This window comes from Homalodisca vitripennis, unplaced genomic scaffold (genome assembly GCF_021130785.1).
Source record: "Homalodisca vitripennis isolate AUS2020 unplaced genomic scaffold, UT_GWSS_2.1 ScUCBcl_7818;HRSCAF=15646, whole genome shotgun sequence".
NCBI classification, from domain to species: Eukaryota; Metazoa; Arthropoda; class Insecta; order Hemiptera; family Cicadellidae; genus Homalodisca; species Homalodisca vitripennis.
The window spans coordinates 1-19,292 of NW_025783926.1; the positions used below are offsets into that span (position 1 = coordinate 1).

At 33.3% G+C, this 19,292-nt stretch overlaps 1 protein-coding gene across 1 annotated transcript; it reads left to right on the top strand.

The window, feature by feature from the left end:
- Positions 1-4,780: 4,780 nt before the first annotated feature.
- Positions 4,781-18,884, top strand: LOC124374295 (zinc finger FYVE domain-containing protein 21-like; the record flags this gene model as incomplete). Its single annotated transcript, XM_046832533.1, has 5 exons — positions 4,781-4,831; positions 7,604-7,772; positions 8,567-8,648; positions 11,229-11,314; positions 18,670-18,884. Coding segments are annotated over 5 exons (588 nt in total), but the record flags the coding sequence as incomplete, so codon positions are not given.
- Positions 18,885-19,292: the final 408 nt, after the last annotated feature.

The following is a 19,292-nucleotide window of genomic DNA, read 5'->3' on the forward strand; positions in this document are numbered from 1 at the left end:
TCTTCCAAGTGAACCATGACAACCAACTTGTAAGCAAGGAATTGATAAGGGCTCCTTTAGTCATCACCAACACAAAGGTTTGTCGATTTAGGTTAATGACAAGATAATACTGGTAGTCCAGCAGCAGATGTTGATTGATAATTTAAGTAGTTTAGAAATATTTTTGAGCTTGTAAACTTTAATCTTCCACACTTATGTAAGGTCAAATAATAAAAAATTCATTAAAATTCCTTTAGACGTTTTATAGTATTTAGCTTATAGATCTCTGTAGAATATTGCCAAAGTTATACATTAAGATTAAAAGTTTAAAAATGTATTAAAAAAAGTAAATCTATCTATTACGTAATGTTTTTAACTTCACAGTTTAAGCACACGATAAAATTGTCTACATTACCAGCATTATGAAAGGAATACAGAAATCACTGAAAGAATTACTCATTAGACGACAAGCAACTGCTCTAAAATACAAAAGGTTTGAAAATAGTTATATACATGACCAAACAATGTACTTATGAACAGGACATGTTTGTTGTATTATAATAAGAGTTGATTTATATATGTAATGAAAGATTGACAGTCTGTTGGGATAGCATTGGCTGGTTTGCTTTTGTTCTGACGAAGGTTTGAACAGTTTTTTTTAACTTTCTTTGACAGATTGTTTATTGATCAAATATATGGGTAAGGTTCAGTGCTGGATGTACCACTAGGCCACGGGCTATATACAGGGTGTCCCTGTAACTTCTCTGAACAAAGGAATACCATATTATTGCTGAAAATCAAGACAAAACATATTTCACCATAATGAACATGGGTCTCCGATGCTTAGTTTGGCATCTGTCTGTCTGTATGTGTTTTTTTGTAAGAAAAAATTAATATCTTAAAACCTAATAAATTAAATTACAACAACCAAAAAATGGCTGAAATGTTTTATAATAACAAGGCCAGTTACTGAAAAGAATATCATGAAATTATCTAAAAGTATTTTCAAAATGGCGGGCATTAAAACTTTTAAACTTTAAATATCATAACAAACTAGCATTTTTTTAGCAAGAATTGCAAGAATTACATTGTTTAAAGGTTTTTTTTTCATATATCTGGTGACACTAAAATTATTTAAATTGAATAATAAATTGATTTAGAGCAGATTTACTGTGAAAAGACATGGCCCACATTGAGAGCTGCCGTTAATTCAATTTTCAATTTTTGTATTGTGGGCTATTCGCTGAGAACCTCAATGTGGGCCATGTATTTTTATGTGGGACAGTATTTTAAATAATTTTAGTGTTTTATTAGATTTGTGAAAAAAAACTAAAAATTGTTATTCTTGCAATTCTTGAGAAACAAATGTTAGTTTTATATTCAAAGTTAAAAAATTTTAATGGCTGGCCATTTTTAAGATCCTTAAGATAATATCATGATATTCTTTTCAGTAACTGAACTTGTTATCATAAAGATATAAGCCAAAAATGATATAATTTTGTTTATTACTGTTTACAAAAAAAACCCATACATACAGTCAGGTGGGAAATTAAGCATTGGAGAGCCATGTGTATATGGTGAAATATGTCTGTCTTGACCTGAGCAATAACATGGTATACCTTTGTCCAGAGGAGTTACGGGACACCTGTATAATATGTGTAATTACTTTTGTTTAGTTGACAGTTCAATAGTTTTATTATAAGTTCTATAACATTACATATATTTTTATTATATATATATATATTTAAAAAAGTATTTATTACATTTATATAAAAACTTTTTCAAAAAGAAATGCTTTTCCCTTCTAGAAGTTATATTTTAATTTGTTGTCATCTAATAATTTATCATCACAAGTAAGTTATTTAGGCATAGTTTTAAATTCAGATAACCCAAGAGGGAGAGGGGCCACAACTGAAGTTTTGATCTTGGGTCTCAAAGTCTGTAAATATGGCACTGGTAAAATTGAACAAAGACTTTCCTTTGTTGAACTGTGTGGAGAAGAAGTTATTAAAGATAGTGAGTCTGTCCATGGTCATGGTATCAGCAGTCCACAGTCCACATTCCTAGACACAATGAGTGATTATAAAGTCAGCAGGCTATAATGCCATTTCTTTGCAAGGTGTGGTGCCAGTTGAGCAGTAGATGTGTTGGAGGTCACAACACTATGGGGACAACATTACAAAGATCTATGGTTGTATTGTTGAATTATATTTAAAGTATGGTCAAACCACTGGAAATTGATTAAAATCTTCTAAAATTTTGATGTCTCGATAACACTTTTCTCAGGTAAGTACTAATACCCAATTGACTACTGTTTTTTGGTGTATTTTATTACTACTTGACTTTTCTGAGCTACACTTTACTAACCTTGTTGAACTTAGTGAATGGCAACGTGTTGTTGCTCTTATTGATAAAATAATACCTAATTAATGCGAATTTGATAACTGTTCCTTGAGGTCGCTGGACCCATGTCTCCTCCTTCCCCTTGATTTGGTAATTGAATGATTTGTTTATCGTAAATACTAGAAATTGTTTTATATTTTCTGCATAATACAATTTATAAAATTAATTCAATGCTGTGTAATTTGCAATCAAATCATATAATATATGATACATCATATTCATATCATAATTTTATGTACGTTTCTATCCATAAACTCTTGAATTGAATAAACATGATTCTCTACTAACCAATCATATACAACTATTTTAAAATCTTTCAAAGGAAAATGCGTTCTTGTTGAAAGAGGAAGTTTGTTGAAAATTCTTATTGAAAATTTATTTGTACAGAATTTGCTGTTTTACTTAGTCTGTGACTGGGAACATAAAATTTTTCTTTGTTACGGATGTTATAATTGTGTATATTCTGTCTGGTGGCCAAATGATATAAGTTATATTTTGTATAAAGCAGTATATGATAAATATTTAAAGATTATAAACAGTGAAAATGCGCCATTGCTAGCAAACAAGTGGGTGGCAAATGTTCTCGAGAGCCAGCTGTACTCATAGTCCTAATGACAAATGCAGGGTCTTAAGTTTCTTTTATTTATTTTTTTTTAAACAATATTGTTAAAGTTTTATAATTGAATTGTAATTTGATCTTATCAGTTTTATTAATTCAAATAAAATATTAAAAAACGTACAAAATTATTTTATCTTTAAGTTTATATTTCTAGTTTGAAATTATACAATTAATATGATTTTTAAATATGGTTTTATTTGTTGTAAGTTCACCGCAATAAAGCTTATAAATAAATATACTTGTATCATCTTGATTCTCACTGCAAGGTGGTGAATGTCACATGCATGTTAGTTATTCCAAACTAGGATTGTTTTATGAGATTTAGAAAGTGAACGTATTTTGTAGTTTATATCCTATACAAAATTGACCAAAATTTAGTCGCCAAAAGTGTCAATTCAGTTCTATAACATTGTCTTAAAGTTTATAAAAAAGAAAGAAAACATTTTTGTAATATTTAACTTCTTTGGGTGGGAAACACCATAGTTTTAGGCTATGGAAGCTGAAACAAGTATATATAAACTTATAATATATAAATTTTATATATAGAATATTAGGAACTTGGTGTGTGAAGTGGCACAGTCTAGTTATATTGTAGGTATGTTGACATAAAGTAGCCCTTATGGTATAGTTTTTGTCTTAAAATGATTTTTTAAATCAGTTTTAAGCTCATAAGTAACCACATATATACAAATTAACTGTGTTCCTAATAATACATGAAATTAGGCTATTGATATTAACTTGGAAGACTGGGTTAAATTAAATTATGGTAAAAAGTTACTGTAAATCATTGTATTTCAGGATGTTTAAATTAAAAATACTGCATGTATGCTATTGACCTAAATTATATTGGAGCTACAAAATGAATCTCCTTTACGTTACTTTCCGCTTCTTTGCTGTCTTCAAAAGCACCATATTATATTAATAAATTGTTTAGTTTGCATGTAATAAAAATCTCTTTAGCTTTATAGTCATGTATAAATAAATTAGTCCCAAAAACCTTTCCAATGGCATCTTTCTTCTTCGTAGGCTCGCGTTCATTGGCAGCAGAAACATCCTAATCCTGGTATATTATGGATGCTTCTTACCCCACATGGCTTACGCTGTCTCAATATGGGGGTCAGAGAGTACGAAAAGTAAAAGAATTTTCATCCTGCAGAAAGAGGCCATAAGACTCGTTTTCGGCTTACTAAGAAGGCAAAGCTGTAGAGGAGTATTTAAGGAAAATAAACTTTTGACATTCCCCTCAATCTACATACTCGAGTCACTAGTCTTTGCAAAAAAAAAAATCTACACCTCTTTTCTAGGCCTTCAACTATCAGAACCCTTAGAAACAATGACTGCCTAGCCATTTCCTTCTCACAGAACAGCCTTTTTCCATAAGCATCCCATATATAACCACAACCATCTTCTATAATAAACTTCCTTCAAACCTAAAATCGGAAGCAAGCCTAGATGAGTTTTAAAAATATTTTAAAGGAAATTTTAATAAACAAAGTATTATTGTGTTGACGATTTTTATAAAAGATAAGAAATTTTAGTTGCTAAGTTTGCACAATACCATTGTATATAAAATATGTTCAAGTCGTTTGCTATGCATTTTATATGTTTTTATGGCAATAAAGATATTTGAAATTTTTAGTGCTATGTATATGTATATTTTGGATGCTTATCTTCTTTTTTAGAAGTATCAGGGGGGGGGGTGTTAACTTGGATATACTGTATATAGTGGTTAAAATATTTACCACCAATATTTTATAAATAATTGTTTGTTTGTTTCAGGCCCCAATATGTACTAGATGTGGGATCAAATTCAATTTCACCACTCGTCGGGTAAGTAATTGATTTATTCTCTTTAGCGTAAAGATTTAAATGTCATTACATTGTTGTAGCTACATGCATTATAAATGTCTGGTCAAACAAGTTTTGGTTGCATAGGATGGCATCCATTAGACGTAGATCTCTGTTGATTCCAGTGTTTTAAGCAATTTGTTCAATATTTACAAGAAACATATAAATTCTTTTGTTTTATAAGTAAATGTACTTGTTATTGTTATTAAAAATTTCAAAGTCCTATAATTAAAAATGGTCTTACAGACTTTCTTTTATAAAACAATACTGTTTATTTGTTTTCTTTTACATGATGACATTCTTATTTATTTCCCTTTTTTGGAAACAATTAACTTGAAAAAAGCAAATAACTCTTTCAACTTTTTTTAAACAAAATACCAAATTTGAATTAATTAAATTAGTCGGAGAAACAGCAGTTTTTAAAAAGGTGCATTGGATTAGACACCAGCCTTTTCATTAATGAAAATGCAGCATCCAAAGATAGATGCTCAAAGGCTGAGTGTATGGCGGCAAACAATAGGCAGAGAGAAGCCAGTAAGGAATAGGTTCATTTGACAGTGTATACCAGGAATGAAGGGGAATTACATAAGTGTATAAGTGTGCAGCTCTAGTGGACAAGTCACTGGAGTCTGTCATCTCAAGGTTTACGAATGGATGAGTATTTATTAACCGATTGGGGTGATTGATTTGGGAATTTGTATGTTTAGATTTTTAATTAAAGACATATTTTTAAGAGTTTTAGGGGTGTCTGTCATTGGATAAGTTATTAAAGGATGTTAATTAAAAATTTCAAATTTCAGATATTTCAAGTATAGACAGTTTTTTGTTGATTTTGACTAGCTGGCAGTATGATACAATAGAATAGCCAAAAAATAACTGATTTTCCCAATAGGCTTAAAAATATATGTTTTCAAAACTGGGAATGATTACAAGATTAGACAGATCTGAATTTTCTCTGAAAAATAAATACCATCCTGACTTGATGTCTTCCATGTGCCAATAGCTCACTTAGTGATTTCTCAATAACAGACTGACTGATTTGGTAAAATAGGTGGCCAGTAAAATATAAAAATGCACGTATACAGTACACGGACATCGGGAGTTTGACACCATTTTTCAACGGTCGTATGATACGGACGTCGGCGTTAAATGTTTATATTATTTCTTTCACATCAATTATTTTTTTAATGTTGGGTCTTTTTAATACTGAGTAATTTGCCACTTTGTAAAAAACCTATTAATTGATAAAAAATAACTAATTACGATGAATTTATAAAATTTGGTGTGGTTATTCATTTTAACTGTATTTTATACAGTAATCAAATAAGTGTTAATTATTTGTGTATCTCTAATGTTCATGTACTTCAAAAATAAAATCAAAGTCACTAAGGCTAATAAAAAAGGTTTTTCAGGTAATCTATTTTTGATCATTTATTGCATATCTCCCACACCAGTCATAATTGTAATATCGTTCATGCTGAATAAAATGTTGTGAAAAATGGGTAAGATAGTGACAGGATGCGTAGTGGATACTTGCTGTAATTTTTAATACATTTTTTTAATGAATCGGATGAACAGGGTAAACACTTTTAAGTCGAAAATAATATACAGTAATGTAATATACTGTTATATTATAATTGTAAGAGAATTTATACAGTTACTGAATGAACAATAAATAAACATATCAAAAGATATTTTTTTTCAATTGCACTTACACCCATTGCCTCATCACTGACGAGCTGTGCTCGTCACGCAGTGGCCGGGCCTAACGATGACGAGCTCAGGTGACCTGCTTTTAAGTTTCCCAAGAGATCCAAATAGTTCTATTAATGTCTGATAGATCGGGCAATCATCTTCACTTGTTAACTAAAGAGTGTTTAACAACGGTCTCCGTTTAGAGTTTTCAAAAGTTTTTATAAATATCCTACAGATCGCAGTTGTATGTCAAAGTTGAAAAATCATTCATATGAGTTTACTCTCTGCTTTTTAGCACTTCTGATTGGGTGTTTTTCCTCAGTTGTTATTATAATACTTTTGAAGTTAGAGACACAGAACTAAACGACGCAGACATACATGTTGGCGGGTTTAGTATAGACAGTGACCCAGATGTTGTAATTGAATTCAGACATCATCCCTGCCACCCCGGAACCTTGCTCGCGTGTTATTGTTCCTACATCACGGATACCCCAGTAGGCCCATGTTCCATCTGAACGAATACCTTCACAGCTGAATTTTCTAGTATACAATAGCGAGTGATTTGATGTGGCGCACCATTGCTGTTCGTGCGGCCCCTGACCGTAAATTAATCGTGCCCGCTGGTGCCTGCCCCGCCTAAACAATACGATCCGCAATGGGTTAAGTTATTTTGTACAAGTATAAATAATTCTATGTTAAGTATCTTGAGTTTTAGCTTTGTCTGAGGTAAATAATTGGTAAATAAGGTAGGCTAATTGGGAGTGCCAATTGCCGAGCGGCCTGAGATGTTAGACTGGATTTGTGCTAGAGTTAGTGCAGGTTCAAATCCTGTTTGTGACCATTACACTTTTTATCAGTACCATCGATCTTGTACTGTTTCAACTCTCCCCGTTATTCTGTTTGATAAGATCCTCGTATAGGCCAGTGGCCCATGAGGAAGGGCAGAATAAGGCTGAAAAGGGGTCCTTGTTTCGTAAAAAAATCTGATTTTGAAATTATTTTGTTATTAAACCGTTCCCATATTTTGCCCGAACTGAATTAATGTTGAATGTTAACCAGCATCACTGCCGCCGCTGTGGTCAGATCTACTGCAGCACGTGTTGTGACCACAAGCTGGAGTTGCCCAGGATGTGTTTCATTGATCCTGTGCGCATCTGCCAGAACTGCACTCCGGCCACCCTCGAGGAGAACAAGTTCTTTGACCAGCAAATCAAAACGCTCACAAATGGTAAGCTCTGAGTTTAAGTTTAAGTGAGTCTGCAAATAGTCACGGTTTTCCAAGGTTATTATTATCATCCAAAGTTGATTTAAACTTATCACAAAATATTCAGTCATTATCTGATTTTTGTGACTTGTTATCGATAGAGGGCATTCTAATTCACCATCAGTCCTCATAAGAGTTTAATTCGTAGTTCTTTTGAAACCACTTTGCACATTACTTGGAGATGGTGTCTACTAAGACCTTCTCAGGCGTGATTAGTTTACGATAGATTGAGCAACACCGATGCCACATTACTGTCTTCCTTGTGTTTTCTTAGTTTGCATCAGAAATATAAAATACAAAGACATTGATGCATTTTTCCACTTGGGAATTATTTTATGGATAATGATTCAACCAATATTTATTCTCTAGAGACAGACAACCCTATGCATTGAAAGGCAGTATTTATAATTATTCTCTAAGCATTGACTGTGCAAAAAAAAATTAATGACGCATAGTGGGCCTATACACTGAAGTGATAGAAACTTAGAAAATTTTACTAGAAGACGTGTGCTAACTATTCTCTACAACACGTAGGTTGAATATCACCTATAGAAGACACTTAAAGAAGAGAGCAGATATAAGTCCGGAAAAAATTCTGTTTCTGTTGTAACACATACGATGGCTAATGTCAGTAAAACTGATATCATTTCAAATCATCCATCGTTAATAATGAACTTTAAAAAAATACTAATTTTCCAATTATTTGTATGTTCAAAATGTTGAAAACATTCCTTGATACAACAATATTCTCTTTGCAGGTGCTACTTTTATGCTAGAAAACAACCAGATGATTCTCTCAACCACAGATCTTCTACAATGTAAACTGTCTCCTGACCACAGGTAAACAACTACACTATTGCTAGTGAGGCTTATCTCACATGTTTAGCTTACTTGGTTAAATCTTCGGGTTTACTAGTCTGAGGACTAGATCACCTCCTTATCACTTGACAATATGTCGTTGATGACTGAACGTGATAATGTTTAATTTTTTTCACTTGGGAAGAAGCTGAAGAAATAAATGCCTCATTCCAATTAGTCCTAAAGAACCTTTGGGTTTGCTTCTTGAGTGATAGGATTTTTCAGGATGGGTAAGGTGGTGATGGTAGGGACCCGCCTTCTTGTTGAGATCCCATGAGAGTGATGTATATCTCAGTCATAATTCTTTGAAGGAAGAGGAGGTAACATTACACGAGGAGGGAGGTGGTGCTATGCTCCTCCCTCTTCCAGCCAAAACGGGTATGGAAGGTACTAGCAACAGCCTTTAACACTAAAGGAGTACCACCCAATCCAACAGCCATTCTTCATAGTAGACAAAGACGTATTGATCACTCTTTTACCTCAATATCTCAACATATGCGATTAGTGATGTGGCGCTCCTGGACATTGACAGAGTTGCCAAGATTTCACCCTTCCCACGCCCTAAATCCATTAAGTTTCCTATAATGCCAAGACAAATAAAAAAATTTTGTTTCTTTAAGTTCAAAGCTAATTTTTATTATAACTAAATTATATAAGGTAAAAGCACAAAAGTATAAAACAGGACATTTTACTTAAAATTAGCGTATTTATTGATAAAAATAAAAAAGAACTATTTACAAAATGGTTTATTTCAAATAAATTTTAAATTTCATTGTAAAATTGTAATTAAACAACACTACCACACAATTAAGAATAATAACAAGATACGCAGTTGACACGGTGACAACTGAGGAAGCAGTGATACACCGCCACGGATATGTTTGGTTATGGCTCTGTAGGAGACACAGAACTGACGAGCAAGTGTTCAGAGTTTGACATAGGGCACTCCCCTCCCTCTGCCTCAGAGTGAAGGTCGTTTATAAATACTTCCTTGGCAACCGCAATAAGCATGGAGTGTGCAACATACATTTCAAAGGCGTTTTGTGAACTAAAAAACTCTCCAAGAGATATAATCTATGATATCGGATGTAAACTGTATTTGCGTTTTGGTCACTCTGTCATTCTAATATATATCCGTTTTTCGGTGTAAGAAGGGTTAAGTGACACTATAGGTTTTTTTTGCAGTACCCGTGTAAGTTCAACTGGAAGGTATAATAAACAATCGAGGAAAGTGCCTTCCTGGGGAATATCAAGTTGAGGCACTCCTATATATTAAGAATAAACAATACTGTTTGTGGTCCCAGTGTCCGATAATGGGATTTAAGTGATTGGTTTAAAAATATAACAAAAGTTTTATGTTTTATAAATATAACAAAAGTTTTACTTACACCATACCAAAATGATAAAAAAGAATGGATCTCTAATAAAGATATATGAACTAAACTTTATATATTTTAACAAATTATATAGTATAGTATAATGTAGTGGTGTTGTCTTTATTTGTAAATCAGCTGTAAATGACAACTTGTACAGTTGACAGTTAAGTAAATGCTTTGTTGTTTGACTAATTTGACTTTGTTATTTTTAGTATTATTGTTTATTATTTTATATTTCTTTCATATCAGCACTTTTGTTATTTAATGTTAGGCCTATTATTTCTTTTTAATGTTAGGCCTTAGTATGACTATTACTATAGTGCGAGACACATCATTGCAAGCCTAACCGTATAGGCAGTTTACCACACCTCACTTCTCCCCTCAACTTGCCGTGTTGCCAAATGGTCATATCAGCTGATTCTTAGTACAACGTGACGATGTCCTTGCTTCATTCCGGTTGTTGACATCTATTTTGTTCTTTAGTGTTTGATTATTCTGCATGTATGATGTATATCAGTAATGTTTTTTTACTCGTGTTCTGTGCCATATTGTAAACACATGTTAATTTAAATCGTGGACGTAAAGGATGGGGGAAAATAGATGAGAAGTAACGATCGCTCGATTATTGAATGCAATCTATAATCCCGTCACTAAAACATATATGTGATATTCTTTGCGTTACAGATGGCAACACCGCGCCACAATCCAATTTTGCATTGATATGTTTTCATACTATAGTATTGCTGAATAATCTTAGAATATGTTAAAAAAACACATACAGGACAAATAGATTAAGAACTATGGCTTCTAAGGTGTATATATTCACAAGAACTGTTTTTGCTTATTTTTGTGTACAGTAACTACTAAAATAGAGTATATGAACACTTTTTTCCAAAGATCTTGTATAAAACTAAAAATAAATTAAAATACAACCATAATTTCTTAATTGTAAATCGTGTATTTTACACTTTGACACTGATAATAATATCAGACAATAGGAACATTTATAAAACATTAGATTTAACATTTGCATTTAAACCACCAGGTTATTGCAGATAGGCTATGCAGGAATTGCTAAATTACAGTTTTTTTTTTAGATATTAAAGTTGCTTCTGTATTAAACCCTTGTTTAAGCTGATTAAAGTTACAGAGATTCAGGAAATGTTCTCAACTTGACATGTTGCAGGCATTTGATGTTTGATGGTGTGAAGTTGGCACCACTTGATATCAACACCATCACAGCTCTTCGGGTAGACAAGGATCCGATCAACGGTGAGTAGTAAAAATTTAGAAAATACAAAAACTTGAATGTAATACTCTAAAAAAACAGCATGCATACATTTTAATGGAATAGTGGTGTTTTAATTGTTTATGACAGTGATACCTTCGACATGTTTTTATCGTTTCAACAAGCTTTATAAAATGTGCTGAAGTAATATTGTATGTCAGTTACTTCTTTTAAACTGAGAATATAAACTCTTGTTATCTTCAAATTCTAACATTTATTGTACTCGTATTTCTCTCATAGTCAAGCTGGTGCTCCCAATCCACTGGACTGAATTTATTTTAACATCCCTTAAAATTTATTTAATACATTTTATGGAGTAATCTAAAGATGGTATACGTACAGAATTTTAGTGAATGGTGTTATTATCTTTTCTTGTGAAAGATTAAGGTTAGTAGAAGAAAAGGATTACATAGCTAAAAATGAATTAAAATAAAGCAGAGAAAGATAAAATATGTTTTTACACAGTTTGTATTAATGGTAGTGGAAAGCGGAATTCAATTCAATTCGATTTGTTCACAATACAACATGAAGTTACATGCAATTCTTACAAAAAACTACAAAAGCCTAAAATGGTTTTGCCTGCAGTCATTATAAACTAATCACTCTGTATTTTGATGTGGTTGATTTTCACTTATGAGGAGCCTCGAATGAATTATTAAATAATCAAATGTTTTTTCAGTTAATAGTATTAACAAGAGCAATAAATACAAGATGGTTCAAATTATAACAAGTTATACAACTGCAAAATATAACTGTTTACAAAACAGAGAGGCCGGTAAAGTAGAACACAAGGTGCTCGGTCGGGAATGATGAGAACTATGAAGTTAATCCTAGGGGAATGATGATAAATATGGAGTTAATCCTAGGGGAATGATGATAAATATTGAGTTAATCCTAAGGGAATAATGATAAATATGGAGTTAATCCTAGGGGAATGATGATAAATATGGAGTTAATCCTAGGGGAATGATGGTAAATATGGAGTTAATCCTAGGGGAATGATGATAAATATGGAGTTAATCCTAGGGGAATGATGGTAAATATGGAGTTAATCCTAGGGAAATGATAATAAATATGGAGTTAATCCTAGGGGAATGAGGATAAATATGGAGTTAATCCTAGGGGAATGATGATAAATATGGAGTTAATCCTACGGGAATGATGATAAATATGGAGTTAATCCTAGGGGAATGATGATAAATATGGAGTTAATCCTAGGGGAATGATGATAAATATGGAGTTAATCCTAGGGGAATGATGATAAATATGGAGTTAATCCTACGGGAATGATGGTAAATATGGAGTTAATCCTAGGGGAATGAGGATAAATATGGAGTTAATCCTAGGGGAATGATGATAAATATGGAGTTAATCCTATGGGAATGGTGATAAATATGGAGTTAATCCTACAGGAATGATGATAAATATGGAGTTAATCCTACAGGAATGATGATAAATATGGAGTTAATCCTAGGGGAATGATGATAAATATGGAGTTAATCCTACGGGAATGATGGTAAATATGGAGTTAATCCTACGGGAATGATGGTAAATATGGAGTTAATCCTAGGGGAATGATGATAAATATGGAGTTAATCCTATGGGAATGGTGATAAATATGGAGTTAATCCTACAGGAATGATGATAAATATGGAGTTAATCCTACAGGAATGATGATAAATATGGAGTTAATCCTACGGGAATGATGATAAATATGGAGTTAATCCTAGGGGAATGAGGATAAATATGGAGTTAATCCTACCAGTATTAGGCAACCAAACCTTGGCTGTGGTCAATCGTGTGCAATGTATTAAAATGCATAATTCAGTTATCAACTAGATATTTTTAGAAATCTACTTATAATATAATTTATTAAAATATAATGTATGTTGATCAGATTTATTTATTTAACGAAAGTTTGGTTTTACTTTTATTAGAAAACATATAAAATTGAATAGTATCAATTCCAGCAAAAAAGTGTTTGCTAGATGGTGGTGACCTTGTTATCTGTCTGATATTATTATCAACTGTTGTGAAACTTGTTGTGACAACACTGTCCAATTAAAACAACTTTCTGTTATACACTTGCATCTAATATTAAAAAAAATAATAACCATATTTTTATATTGAAAAAAATTTCTTCAAGGTTTTATAAATTAAACAGTTTACTCAGCTATTCTTTGTCTTGTTGCAACTGTGTAGAAAAATAAATACATACAAGAATTAAATCAATAATATTACAAAATAAATAATATTTATACAAATTGTTACCTTGCATTCTTTTGAGTTCTCACTTTATGTCATTACTCATTATTAAGTTGCAGTTAATATGGAAAAGATGTATGTGATATGCACTTCTTATGAAAAAATAAACAAAATTGCTGTTTGTTTTTTTTGTTGTTTTTTTTTTTTAGTAAAAGCATTTCTCATATATGTGTGGATTTGTTAGTTTTGTAGCTAAAGTTTTGACTATTAAATAGCAGTATTTGTGTTATACTTTCAATAATTACTGACAAAAATGTGTTTACTATAAATTAATGAACCTGTGAATTGGTCTTCAGTTATAATAGGGAGGTGTTTTAATATGGCAGGGAAATGTTGTAATGTGGTAGGGAGATATTTACTTGCTAATTTTTCAAACATCAGATACTGCAAAATATAATGTTACAAAACTGTCTATAGCTGACCTTGACGAGGATGATGAACTAGGTGAGTGAGTTATCTATTTAATCCTATTTTTTGTCTGTACATCAATGTTCAGTGATATTAATACAACACAATGTTTCAATTATTTTGTTTTTAGAGAATCGGAACTAACCCATTCAGGAAGCAATTAACCTAGCCTGTCCAGGAATGAATGTTTGAATTGATTTTGACAAAAATGCATGCGTGTACTGCAAAATGCAAAAATGCATATCAATGGAAATGAGTTTGGATATAGATAAATTAATAAATTTTAGGGACATATTAGTCTATTTGGTTGCTCTAAAATAGTGTTTGTTGCTTTCTCCAAATAATTTTTTATTTAATTTTTTTAGTATATATTTAAAATCTTTTTAGTAAACAAAAATCAAAAAAATCAAAAGCAACTGTTAATATTGTATTACCTTTTTTGTTTCTTTGTTTCAATCATTTTTAATTAAAAACAGCACAATGTTTTTTTACATGGAAAACCAGTTTTTTGTTCACTTAATTATAGAGCATAATAACAAAACAATCAAAATTCACTTATATTTTTTCATTTTTTTATGATTTTATGACAAGCTCTTGAATTAGTTGTTTGAGAGATGAGATAAAACTGTCTGTTACATTCAATCGTTATTATTAATTAAAATGATAATTAAAATACTATTTAATATATATCCTGAAAAATTACTTCAGCCGTGAGCTCCGACGGAAAGGTGGGGTGGCCATTTACGTAGCAGATGACTGTGATGGAACCACTGAAGCCATAAACATTGCACACCACTGTAAGGAGTTCACCTGTGAAATGGCTATGGTAAAAGTGTCACACGGAAAAAAAACATCTCTATGTTATAGGCATATACAGGGCACCTGGTGAAAAACTTGACGAAGCCCTAGATATCATTTCCGATGTTCTAGAAGATACTAAGGCAGAGAACTACTCTCTAATAATAATGGGAGATATTAATGTGGACACCCTAAAGCCTCATGACAGGGATACCCGCAGTTTAAATGAGAGATTGAATAGGCACAACCTAACAGGAATGAAACTCCCTCCCACAAGAATCACTCCATTAACCGTCTCCTCAATTGACTGTGTCTGCACAAACCTCAACCTGGAAAATCTCACAACATCAATAATAGAAGCAGGCATATCTGACCACAGCCCAGTTAACCACAGCACAATTTAAGAAAACTATCACCTCTTACACCAGCTTTACACAGAGACAGCTTAATAAAGATAACATCGACACATTAAGAGCTGTACTGGAAAATGAAGACTGGAATGGTGTATACATGGCTGACAATGTTTATAATGCTTACAACAGCTTCCTTACAACAATAACAATGGCAATGGACTATGCCTGTCTGGTAAAAAGGACAAGGCATAAAAAAAGCAAAAAGCTCAAAACTTTCATAGATAAGGAATCACTCAGCCTCAAAGCAACTTATCTTAAATGCCTTGCCAAGTATCGACTCACAGGCTCTACCGAAGATAAGGCAGCAGCATCAAAAGCAAAAAAAGACTATGACCTCCATCTCAAAATGCTCAGGCAACAAGCATCTGCTGAATATATTAATAACGCAGAGAACAAGTCTAAAGCTGCTTGGCAAGTCATAAACTCTCAGAGAAATAAAGGCGTACAGAAGCCAACAAAATTGAAGATGGAGATTGACGGCAAGGAAACAAACAATCCAAATGAAATTGCAGAACATTCAAATAAATTTTTCACTAACGTAGCAGACACCACACTAGCAATAAATAATCAGCACAACAAGAGTACAAACACCATCCATCACAAACAAATAAATCACTATCTCACACACCTAAAATCTACAGACATAAAAGAAATACATGAAATACTCAAAAGCTTCAAGCCCAAAACCTCAGCAGGAGTTGATGGCATCTCATCAAAACTAGTAAAACAATGTTCCAACTCACTTTCACCTCCACTAGTCTATATTACAAATATGTCACTAAGAACAGGCCGATTCCCGCTCTCTTTGAAGCTTGCAAAGATCTACCCTAAGCTTAAAAGTGGAAGCCCAATGGATCCAAGTAACTACAGGCCAATCTCGCTCATTCCTACTTTTTCTAAAGTAATTGAGCAGGTTGTGCTGAGAAGACTATTGAATCATTGTGAGCAAGAGAAGTTACTTTCTGCAAGTCAACATGGCTTTCTAAAAGGACGATCAACCACCACTGCAATTATCGAGCTAGTGGAGTTTATTATAGACCACCTGGAGTCGGGACAGCTAGTCACTAGCATCATGCTTGACTTTAGTAAAGCATTTGACTGCCTTGGGCACAATCTAATTTTAAAAAAACTTGACAACCTTGCCATAAAAGGGTCCGCTATAAATTGGTTTAGGAGCTACCTTGAAGAACGAAGGCAGTTGGTGGAAGTTAAACATGCAGAAGGTGATAAAATTTACAGTGTGAGATCAAAGCCTCTTCCAGTAAAGAGGGGGGCCCACAAGGCTCCGTCCTTGGCCCCATGATATTCATACTGTTCACAAATGACATGCCTCAATACCTAAATTAAAATGGACTGTGTAATACACTAATGTATGCTGACGACACCACCCTGCTCTCCTCAGAAAACTCAACCGACCAGCTAGCTGTAAAGTCATTCATATCCCTGCACACAGCATACTAGTACTGTCATGCTAACGACCTGGTAGTAAACATGTCCAAAACAAACCAGCTAGCTTTTGGTAGGAAGCGAGACCAGGTGCCAGCCCTGCCAGACGTTGACATGAAGCAAAAGACCAAATTTCTTGGAGTAACTATAGACGAAAATGTATCCTGGACACAACATGCAGCAAACTCAACACCAGCCTTTATGTCCTAAAACAGACTATAGCCATTAGCAACTCAGCTACAGCTAGAACAACGTACTTTGCTGTTTTCAAATCCTACCTTCGGTATGGCATATCTGTCTGGGGCGGAACTGCTCAACAGAACTTGTCAAGAATTCTAAGACTCCAGAAAAAAGCCATAAGGGTTATAAATGGACTTAGCCCAAGAGACTCCTGTAGAGAAGCATTCAAGGAGCTTAAAATTAAGACAGTAATTGCTCTTTATATCCAGGAGGTCATACTATATGTTGACAGCAAGAACCTGCCACGTGTAGCTGACCAACATGACTACTACACTCGTCATGCTGCAAACTACACTTTGGCGGCACATCACCTCACACTGTATGAGAAGAAACTCTCCTACATGGGCAAGAAGCTCTACAACCTACTACCAGCACACATGAAGACTCTCTCAGGAAAGAAGTTAAAAACGTCATTGAACAACTGGCTAACAACTAGACCTTTCTACACCCTGAATGAATACATAGACAATCAAGATATTTAACAAAATTCAGATTTTCATTCAAATTTTGATTACAACTTTCTAAATTTGGATTTTTTAAACTCTAAATATTAACTATATATTTAAGTAACTTTTAATATTCTTGCAGTTTTTATCTTTTAGAAATATAGACCTTTTTATTCATTAACCTCATGATAACGTCAGGCAAAAACATTGTATGCTACTTGCTTTGTATGTAACTATTGACAACTTGTTTCAATTTATGTGTTGAACCGATTTGATAATCTTTTCTAAAACATTTTACACCACATGACTATTTTTAGATATTTAGATATTATGAATTGACGCCATTGCTGTACTTTAAGTATATGTAAATAAAGAATCTTTGACTTTGACTATTTACATTACATACATTGACCATTCATTTACTTTTTATAATTCACTTTTTGTCAGTCTTTGAGTATCTTTGATATCTCAATATCACTGTCCAAATATCTTGTATACTTCTGAAGTACGCAAATTGTCTTATTCCATGAGATAGCGGAAGAATAAAAAACTCATTCAACAACTATAAACAGTTAAACACTAAACATTGATAACACGATACATAGAATGTAAGCAGAACACTGAAGTGATGAAAATTAAGCATATGACAAAATGTAAACAATATCAAAACAAGCTATTAGTTGTGGTTCCAGTTTGCAAACATAGCGAATCAAAACGGAATAATTGCTTATAAGGATGCACGAGGGAACAAAACTGCAATCTAGCAGAAAAACAAACAAATACGTGATCGCTAGCATCTAGAAAGAGCACAACAAGCTCAGGCAAGATTATTCAGTCCTGCTCGGCTACAACGAGTGACGCTCGGGCAAGTTTCCGAATGGGTTAAATTAAATATATACTATATAGTGTTTACTTGTTTGGTAGTTGTGTTAAAATAGGTTTCAATTAAATATTTAAACTTCCTTGACACATGTGGATGAGGAGATTCCAATAAAACATATAATACAGTCCTTTATATAGAAGTTGAAGAAGTTAATTGTTTTCTATCACATTACAAAGTGCTCAGTGTACGTTGGATCTTACCAATTAACCTCCTGAAGTGGGTTGATAATCAGTATTGGTGTAGAAGAAGGAAATGATTGAATTTTTTGTCTATTGTAGTAATTGCTGGTTCCATGCTACATCATTGATAAAATTGCAGCTTACCTTCTTCCCGTTTTTCTCCCATCCTATTACCCATACGGAATACTCATTCTTGTTTGTGTCTCAAATTAGTTTTGCTAATGAACGTTTGTAAACAAAGCTGTTTGTTGTGGTTTTCAGGTGTGAAGAGTGTGGAAATAGAATACAGTGTTGCCAACAGTGTGGAGAAGAACTGCGTCAGGCTTGCCACTACACCAGAGCTAGAACACCGCAAGACTGGTGCCTCCTGGATAGCTGCAATGCAGCAGGTACGTTGCCAATACGAGTACCAGCACAAAGTTTGTGGTACAGCTGCATATAAAGTATTAATTCATAACTAATATAAGAACAATGCAATTACAAAAAGGCAATCTTTTAACCCTCTCCCACTCGTATTGTTTCTAGGCGCTCACGGTGCTTCTAACCTCAATTAATACGCTCTGCCGGTCGTGCTCGGTCAAAATACGCGGCGCCAAACTTACACACGTTCTGTCATTGTAATTAACTATAATTATATTTATATTGATTATTTTACTATATATTGGTTCAATGAAGTTGAATGTACAAGACCAGGGAGGGGGCACACGGACAGCTGGGCGCTGGGTTGTTTGTTGCGCAGTTACTTGGTGAAGGTCATTGTCTGGTTCGCCGTCACTGCCACTGCCACAGTAATCACCTCCGAACTACTACATCATCAATGCCACCAACCACTTCACAAAGCTCTGGTACATCACTTCACTCACTTGAATCGTTGAAATCACTAC